We start from the raw sequence: 10000 nt of genomic DNA, 5'->3' as shown, positions 1-10000 counted from the left end.
CTGAAGGTTTAATATTTAAAGGAGCAGTCTGTCACTCTGCCCCCTGGTGTTTAAAATGAGTACTGCAGTCTAACTCTAATCATCACAGAGCGCTGGCTCCGCCCCCTCCTCTCACACAGGTCATCATGTGGTGGACACTGTAGCTTCAGTGTTTAGCCAGCTCTGCATGTGGTGGACACTGTAGCTTCAGTGTTTAGCCAGCTCTGCATGTGGTGGACACTGTAGCTTCAGTGTTTAGCCAGCTCTGCATGTGGTGGACACTGTAGCTTCAGTGTTTAGCCAGCTCTGCATGTGGTGGACACTGTAGCTTCAGTGTTTAGCCAGCTCTGCATGTGGTGGACACTGTAGCTTCAGTGTTTAGCCAGCTCTGCATGTGGTGGACACTGTAGCTTCAGTGTTTAGCCAGCTCTGCATGTGGTGGACACTGTAGCTTCAGTGTTTAGCCAGCTCTGCATGGGTCTGTAAAGCTTTCTGCGTTCTAACCTCTCTCCATGTTTCATCTCCAACATTGATCCTAGTTTGAGCAGCTTTCTGCTGCTGGAGCTTATTAGAAACATGCAGAGGCTTTTTAGCTCGGGTACAATCACTTCTATCTGAAGCAGTTCCACTGCCCGCTTCCATCGCTGCAACACCTGTTCACCTGATAACTGCTCTCATATCTGGCAAACCCAGGGGCGTCCAAAACGGCCTTCAAAGCCCCGCCTACCTTCTCTGGTCCAATCAGATCCAGAGCATTCAGGATGTGTGTTTGTGTTTGTATGAAGCACTGACAGTGAGGGCGGTCTCAGGTGGGCAGTACTCACCTTGGCAGGTCTTTCCGTCGTCCAGCAGCCTGTAGCCTTCGTTGCAGCGGCAGTGATAGCCGTTGAGCACACTCACACACTCGTGATCACAACTGTGGTTTCCAAACGAACAGAAGTCGATCACTGAGGGGAGGAGAGCAGCGAGGCCGTAAGCAGCAGCATGTGCACGAGTACATCTATGTTCCTGTCTCCTCACCTGTGAGCCCGGGACCCCCTCCCTCACCTGTGAGACCAGGGCCCCCTCCCTCACCTGTGAGACCAGGGCCCCCTCCCTCACCTGTGAGCCCGGGACCCCCTCCTCACCTGTGAGACCGGGACCCCCTCCCTCACCTGTGAGCTCGGGACCCCTTTCCTCACCTGGGAGCCTGGGACCCCCTCCCTCACCTGTGAGACCGGGACCCCCTTCCCTCACCTGTGAGCCCTCACCTTAAACAAGACCGGGACCCCCTCCCTCACCTGTGAGCCCTCACCTTAAACAAGACCGGGACCCCCTCCCTCACCTGTGAGCCCGGGACCCCCTCCCTCACCTGTGAGACCGGGACCCCCTCCCTCACCTGTGAGACCGGGACCCCCTTCCCTCACCTGTGAGCCCTCACCTTAAACAAGACCGGGACCCCCTCCCTCACCTGTGAGCCCTCACCTTAAACAAGACCGGGACACCCTCCCTCACCTGTGAGCCCGGGACCCCCTCCCTCACCTGTGAGACCGGGACCCCCTCCCTCACCTGTGAGACCGGGACCCCCTTCCCTCACCTGTGAGCCCTCACCTTAAACAAGACCGGGACCCCCTCCCTCACCTGTGAGCCCTCACCTTAAACAAGACCGGGACACCCTCCCTCACCTGTGAGACCGGGACCCCCTCCCTCACTTGTGAGACCGGGACCCCCTCCCTCACCAGTGAGCCCTTACCTTAAACAAGACCGGGACCCCCTCCCTCACCTGTGAGCCCTCACCTTAAACAAGACCGGGACCCCCTCCCTCACCTGTGAGCCCTCACCTTAAACAAGACCGGGACCCCCTCCCTCACCTGTGAACCCGGGACCCCCTCCTTCACCTGTGAGCCCGGGACCCCCTCCCTCACCTGTGAGACCGGGACCCCCTCCCTCACCTGTGAGCCCGGGACCCCCTCCCTCACCTGTGAACCCGGGACCCCCTCCCTCACCTGTGAGCCCGGGACCCCCTCCCTCACCTGTGAACCCGGGACCCCCTCCCTCACCTGTGAACCCTCACCTTAATATGAGTCCCTCTGAATATATATGACTTCGCGGGTCCGTTTGTGAAATAAGTTGTATAATAAGAGCCAATAGCAGCGTCTGGACTCCTTCCTGCCGGTTGATGTGAAGGTGACGTTCCGAGTGGATACAAGGAAGTGATGAAGTTAGTCCTGTTCTTAAACAGACGTCAGCCGGAGGAACATAGATGTAACTCAGAGAAGCTCAGAATCCATGTCAGCATGGATCGCCAGCAGGTATGAATGCTCAGTGTCTGCATGCATGTGTGTGTGTGTGTGTGTGTGTGTGTGTGTGTGTGTGAGTGTGTGTGTGAGTGTGACGTACTCGTGCAGGTCTTCTTGTCGTCGTTCAGTTTGTATCCTTTGTTGCAGTCGCAGGTGAAAGAGCCTGGCGAGCTGATGCACACCTGCTCACAGTCGTGTTTCCCCTCAGCACACAGATCTATGGCTGAAACACACACACACACACACACACACACACACACACACACACACACACAGACACACACACTTTGTTTATGCTCATGTTTGTACATTTAGAACACTAAATACATGTCAGACTTCCTGTTTACAGTTTGGTGTTGCAGCGATGGAAGCGGGCAGTGGAACAGCTTCAGATTGAAGTGATTGTACCTAAAAAGCCTCTGCATGTTTCTAATGTACTTTACAGGTCATGAGTCTGCTGTTTAAAAAAACAGTAGTTGGAAAAATAAACATATGATGGTGATTAATTCGGTAACTACGTTCATTATCGCAGCAGGAAAGGTGTGAGGCTAAGACGCTGTGTGAGCTCAACAAGCTGGTAATTATTCTGATGGATTAGTTCACCTGCAACTCATTAACATGAAGCTGATTGAAGGTGAAGGTATTTTTATTTCATATATTTTATTAAACCTAGAGGGGGACATTGGGGTATATACTGCAGACCTTAAAAAACCACAAACAGCTGAAATCCGTCTCAAATGTGAAACTCTTCCAAACAGATTCTTGTGTGAGCTGAAGCTGCTTCAGAATCGTCACATCGTTTGATTGAAGTAAACCTGCGATGCATCCACAGATTCAAGGTTCAGAATATACCTAAGAGTGCGTCAACATCAAGAACCACTTGTCAGACTTTAACAAAACCTGCTGACTCATGAAGCCAAAAATCTAACTGATTGCATCGTTGGTGAAGGTTCATTTGCAGACAGAGAAAAGGTCGAGTGGAAAAAGTGTTTTTCTCCTGAAGTGGAACAGATTGGTTTCATGTGTTTGTTAAACGTGAGGATGTTTTTAGGTGTTGCAGCCAAGACCAGACTAATCCAGACCCAGACATGCCCGGGACCTGCTCCAAAACAAAGACAAGACCAGAACATTTAGGGATCAAGATGAGGACATGGAAGCCTTGTTTCCACCAAGCGGTTCAGTTCGGTTCGTCTCGGTACGGCACGCATTTTGCGCCGTTTCCATAGAGTTGGGAAAGATCCCAAAATTACCGACTTGTACCGTCCTACTTTTTGGGGCCCTTCTGTTTGGATGCCAAGAATATCGATCCGACCCTAAAAAGTGGAGCTCAACACTGCAGTCCGTTAATTGGTCCTGTACGAAAGTGGCATTAAAAGACAAACCCAACCCCGCTGTGTTTAAATACACAGTCGATTGTTTATCAATCTGTGTTTCTCCTCGCAGCACACAGCCTTCTCTGATCTGGAGTCCGAGACCAATCAAGAGATCTAGATCCATCTGGAGTCCTAGATCCATCTGTAGACCTAGACCAATCTAGAGACCTAGACCAATCTGGAGACCTAGACCGATCTAGAGTACGAGACCAATCTAGAGACCTAGACCAATCTGGAGACCTAGACCAATCTGGAGACCTAGACCAATCTAGAGACCTAGATCAATCTGGAATAGACATAGACTGGTCAGGAGTCCTTGACCAATCTAGAAACCTTGACCAATCTGGAGTCCTTGACCAATATAAAGTCTAAGATCGATCTTGAGTCCAAGATCAATCAAGAGACCTAGATAAATCTGGGGTCCCAGATCGATCTGGAGTTCGAGACCAATCTGAAGTCCTAGACCAATCTAAAGTCCGAGATCGATGTGGACTAATCATAGACTGATGGTTTTTCAGACCCTGACAGCAGGGTCAGAACAGGGGCGGTGTTGAGTCTAAATTATTCCCGTCTTTGATGATGAATTTGTGTCTGTGGTGTTGCCTTACCTGCACAGGTCTTGCCGTCATCGTTCAGCGTGTACCCGGGTAGACAGAGGCAGTGGAAGGAGCCCGGCGAGCTCTCACAGATGTGCTGACAGCCGTGCTCTGACTCCAGACACAGATCCATTCCTGAGTTCACCAAACAAGAGAAACTTCATCATTGGCCAGCTAAAAAGATGTCGGATCATCAGGAAACAACATTTCATACCAAAGGAACGGCATTGTTTTTATTTCATACGTCATTTTTTGAGTTTCTACTGTGGTCTTATTTATGTTCGAGGTAGGCGGGGCTTAATCTAGAGTTAATATAAACGTGTTTCCTGTCTTACCGCAGAGCTTGTCCTGGAACTGAAGTCCAAACTGGTGAATGAGGTCGAAGGACTCCACCAGGAAGACGTGGTCTTCAAACGGCGGGGACGCCATGGCCCTAAGTGAGGTCATGTCAGCTCTGGCCACACCCACGGCGTAGATCTCGATGCCTTTCTCTCTGGCCTCAGCCGCCACCTCGGCCACGCGGTCCTGAGGACGCCCATCGGTGACGATCACAACCACGTTAGGAACCTGAGGGGGAACAATCACATCTGTAATTCTTTTCTCATATACCGTCAGTGGTGTTGACTTCATCTTTACACTTGGACTTTAATCTGGGATGTATTTTAATTTTCTCCCAGACTGACCCACATACTGATCATATAGGACACGTGGTCTTTATTAGTCTGAGAAAAACCACTTCAAGCCGTTGACCTGAGCAGGTGGTTGGTTCTGTTTACCTTTGGCCGGTCTCCCTCCTCGGCAATGAACGCGGTGTTCATGACGTATTTGATGGCGAGTCCGGTCATGGTGCCCTGAGCGAGCGGGATGATCTGATTGATGCCTTTGACCATGGAGTCCAGAGTGGCGTGAGACTTCAGAGAGAACTCAGTGCGGACCTGCAGAGAGAGAGAGAGAGAGTGAGAGAGAGAGAGAGAGAGAGAGAGAGAGAGAGAGGAAGAAAGGAAAAAATATGACACTGTTAATCATTCAATCAAGTTGATGTTTTCTGCAGGTGAGGGTCATACATGAGGTGAATGTTTCATTCTACATGCTAATTTGAAAAAAAGATTTATGCATCAACTAAAGCGAAGATCATTGGACTGATTTCACTAAGGCTCGACTATCTGATGCTTCCAAAGATAATCTCAGCAGATGTTCCTGTGGTGTGAGGCGTGTTCAGATTTTAATTTCCACGATCTGCTCAGAAGACAATCTGGGTTTACTTAATATCAAACATGTTCAATATTTACCAGCAGAAAGCCTGTTGTGTGGGGAGAACACCGAGGACAGCCGAGCACTCACTCTGGGCAGTGTCATGTAGAACGCAACAATAGCCAATAGACTGGTATAGTTTTGAGTCCTAAAACCAGGTAGTGAGTTAGCATGTTAGCTTCATGGGTTCCTAACTCTAAAAGTCTAAATGTGGATTTTGAATGTGTTTGTGTTTAGACTGAAATAAGGTCTGTGGTTAACACAAGCTGAAGAGATGTTGATGTTTAGTTAGACGAGATAAACTACGTTAGCTAAGACCCCACTTGTGAATTTTAAAGTTTTGCGAACTTTAAACGGCGGTTGCTAACGAGTAGCTAACTGAAACTACAGTGGTTGTCATGGAGACATTAAACGTCATCACGCTGGGAACTCTCTCCCTAATCCTCCTTACAGCCTCTAGTCATGTTTTTCAGTGCTCTTGTAAATATTAGGTTAATAAACTTATTAAGCTAACGTTTAGCTAGCTTGTCAAATCCGCTGATAAGATCGATGAAGCATAACGGTCGTGACGTCATTATAAATCGACCGCGGTGTAGTTAGCTTGTAGCATAACGTTAGCTTTTTACTTCTCTGGGCTGCATTAACTCTTCAAACTTCATATAAATGATGTTCATCTGTAAAGATTATCAGCTGAACTAAACAGCATCAGAAACGTGTGTTTGACACACAGATTATTTTCTGCAATGATCCAAAATCCAACGCAAAAATCCCATAGACAGATTTACGTAGGAATCACCGGCACCATTTTTTCAGGTTGGCCTACAAAGATATGTCATTACTATACCAGTCTATTGGAGAGCAAGCTGACTGAAGCAGGAAGCACAACTAACATCACCATGGCGACGACGGCAAATGCAAAGTAAGATGGACGTAAGAAAGTGAGAACCAACTTGTTGATTTGTGGCAACAACACAAAGTGTTTCTACAACGTGTCTGTGAAACAAAACACAATGCAACTGACAAGGACAGGATGTACCAGGAAGCTAACAGCTAGCCACATTTAGCTTGACCATCATGTTCATTAGGTCACGTTTGACGGCGTAAGATGTGTTTCGGAATTCTGAAATCCATCACACAGTGTAAGACCTGAACTGTTCGATCTGTCATAATTTGTCGTTCTGTGTGGGTTCTCCCCATGTTTACTTAGCTTTAGTTTACCGTAACGTTAGCATGCATGAATATCTAAACGTTTTAATAGAGAGATGTTGTTGGTGTTGCTCACAGCGTAATCGTTCAAGAATAAAAGTGGAGATCTAAAAGCTGTGCTCCTTCAGTACCTGGCTGGAGTACTGAACCACGCCCACTCTGGTGGCCTCGAGTCCGATATCCAGGGTGGCGAGGATGTCGATCATGAACTTCCTCATGGTCTCGAACTCGTGAGGCCTGACGCTGCGAGAGCTGTCGATGAGGAAGACCAGATCCACCGGACCAGACTTACACTTCTGCTCAGGACCTGTGACGTGAAAAACCAAACAACGTTAGACCTGAAAAAGATATTTCCACCTAAAATTATACAGACAGCTCATTTACATATTTAAAGCTACAGACACAGAAACAGCCTGTTCTGAGCAGGGCTGAAACAGAGGGGTTTATAGACATGTTTAAATACAGGATCACAGGAGGAGGATATGAAGCATGATATGATGGGATGTGAGACTCTCCTTGTGACACATCTCTGTGAAGAGATGCCTGTGTTTGGTTTGAATGTGCAGATCTTTCACTTTATTTATCATCCGAGCTCGCTCTGTCACGACTGCAGCACCTGTTTTTGTCGTTGTGTGTGCTTCCTCTCTGAACACGCTCCAGCGTTTGTAACACCATCTCGGTTCAAAAACACGGCGGTGCTGTCTGAGCTCCGAGCCGAGTTTGTGTTAGCCGTGTCCTTTTACGAGTCCGACACGAATCGTTTGATTAACGAGCATCCGGAGTTTTCTTTTCAAAGGCTCGACTCAAACTGAAACCGGTCGTAGAAGAAGAGTGTGTGTGTGGGAGTGTTGTGGAATCCACCTTTAGTTTCAATCAGACATGAGTAATGGATGTTTTTGTAACGTCTCATAAATACGTCTGCTTCTCTGTCTGAGAGCATAACTCAAACTTCATCTGCAGAGTCAACGTGAAATCAAACGTCTGATGAGTTCACAGGCGTCTCACAGGGAGATTTAAAGTGTGTATTTATCAATCTATCAACAGTAAGAGGACACACACAGACGAGAACAGTCAGAAGGCAGGCTGCCATGTTTAATGTGCCGCAGACGAGAAACACAAACTGTAGCTGCATCAAAGTCCGACATGTCAAATAAAAAACTTCCAGTCTGAGTCTGTTCCTGTGCACGGAGCCTCGTGTTAGTTCAGTCACACTCGATTATTGTGCCAGAGTTTCAGACACGATGCACGCCGTCTGCATCAGCACTGCAAAGTGTCCTGATCTGCACTCCTGAAAAGATCCAGACCATTTCAGGAAGACTGCTGCAGAGATTCAAAAAGAAGCTGACATTAAATCTGAAAATGTGTTCAAGCAAAAATAATTCTAATTAAATTCATTAAAGTAAATGTATAAAAAAGAATTAAAAGTTTCCGTGCAGAGTGAACGATTAAAATCTTTATTAAAATATGTTACTGTCTTTAACGAGCTGAGCGTTTCAGCTGATCTGCAGCTTTCTGGGAGTTTTTTCCAGATATACGGAGCATAGAAGCTGAATGCTGCTTTTGCGTGTTTTGTTCTTTCGTGTTTCTTATTGTTTCTATAAAGGTCATGTTTAAGTTCACGTGTTCCTATAAAACCCGCCCACAGAGGTTCAGAGCTTAAACTCTGCAGACGTATCCAGACGACAACGACCTGTTCTGATAGAACCCGCTGCATGGAGAACATTTCTGCAGCGCCTTAAAACCACGTCAGACTTCTCAGGAGCTGAGGACGTCTTGCTCTACGTCTGACAGGGAGGACACGGCGTGCGTGTGCAGACTGACCTGCTTTGGGCCGGGCGTTGGCGAGGACGACCAGGCTGAGCAGGAAGAAGCCGCTCAGAGCTCGGAGCTGTCTCATCTTCATCCTGATGGTACCGATCTGCAGACGGGTCACTCACAGCTGGGCCGACAAGAACCGGATGAAACTGAGAAAGAGACAGAAGAGCAGACGTGAGGTTATCAAACGAGGCGACTTAGAGACGCTCCATGTCCTGTTGTTTACGGTGAGAAGGCAGACTCAGAGGGCAGAACAAACACCTAGCTGTGGGAGTGTCACCCACCTGGGGGAGGGGCTACTGCCCTTTGTGATGTCATGAAGGGAACATCTCCAAACGGCCTGTTTGAGCACACATTTTCTGAAAAGTGGATCATCGGGGGGGTTTGTAGACAGACTACAGACACATGTCAGAGGAACATGGAGGAGAGGATTTATGATAACCTTCAAAATCACTACAACTCGCCTACCTGTCACTCGGATAAGCCACGCCCCTAATTATTCAAATCCATGCTAAAAGGTTTTTACATGTGCAGAGATGAGCTTTAAAGGCCTAAACTCATTTTAGTAACATGCAGTAAACATATTATTTTCTGCTTATTGAAATATGAGAGCGGACTTTGTTGCCAGCCCCTAGTGGACGTAAAAAGAACTGCAGCTTTTAAGAAGTTGCTGCTTTGTTGCTTTAAACAATAAATTGGTGACCTGCAGTTATCGAGAAGTTTCTGTTCTGACGAGACCAAGAGAGAGAGAGAGGCTCCTGTATACTCAAGCCTGTGTGTGTGTGTGTGTGTGTGTGTGTGTGTGTGTGTGTGTGTGTGTCTGTGTGTGTGTGTGTGTGTGTGTGTGTGTGTGTGTGTGTCTGTGTGTGTGTGTGTGTGTGTGTGTGTGTGTGTGTCTGTGTGTGTGTGTGTGTGTGTGTGTGTGTGTGTGTGTGTGTGTCTGTGTGTGTGTGTGTGTGTGTGTGTGTGTGTGTGTGTGTGTAAAGTGATAATAATGTGGATTACAGCGTGTTCACATTCCAGTCCTGCCCCGTCGTAAAACACTCAGCTGCCAACAGCTGGATAAGGTGCATGGTAATTCTGTTAATAGGAGGCTGTGGGTAGGCACACACACACACACACACACACACACACACACACTCACTGATCGTGTGTGTGTGTGTGTGTGTGTCCCTGCAGGCTGTCACAGAGATAATGATAATGTGTAAAGTGTTTTCGTGTGGCACACATGCTTAGTTCAAACAGACACCATCAGAATCCTCCGGAGGCGGAGTCAGGCCCCCCTGGGGGAGGGGCTACTGCCCTTTGTGATGTCATGAAGAGAAAGAAGGCAGAAGGCGGAGAGGAATGACGTTTCTCATCATTGGAGGGTTTGTTCGAGTTAGAGGAACATTTGTTTTTATGATGCTGTGACCTTTTTGCCCCCCTCCTCCTGTCCAGTCCCTGCAGGCTCCAGAGCACTGCGGCAGCAGGAGGACAGGCTGGACCACGGGTGACGTCA

At 48.0% G+C, this 10000-nt stretch overlaps 1 protein-coding gene across 1 annotated transcript in view; it reads right to left on the bottom strand.

Annotated features, from left to right (window-relative positions):
- LOC306819507 (matrilin-4-like) overlaps positions 1 to 8675 on the bottom strand; it is a 15666-nt gene extending 6991 nt beyond the window's left edge. The window contains 7 exon segments of the mRNA XM_079373319.1: positions 804 to 926; positions 2359 to 2481; positions 4240 to 4362; positions 4563 to 4794; positions 5004 to 5162; positions 6816 to 6991; positions 8506 to 8675. Of these exon segments, the coding sequence (XP_079229445.1) occupies positions 804 to 926; positions 2359 to 2481; positions 4240 to 4362; positions 4563 to 4794; positions 5004 to 5162; positions 6816 to 6991; positions 8506 to 8587 (1018 nt within the window). The 5' untranslated portion in view covers positions 8588 to 8675.
- Positions 8676 to 10000: the final 1325 nt, after the last annotated feature.

This window comes from Symphodus melops (assembly GCF_947650265.1).
Source record: "Symphodus melops genome assembly, contig: scaffold_354, whole genome shotgun sequence".
NCBI classification, from domain to species: Eukaryota; Metazoa; Chordata; class Actinopteri; order Labriformes; family Labridae; genus Symphodus; species Symphodus melops.
This window is presented reverse-complemented; position numbering and strand designations above follow the sequence as displayed.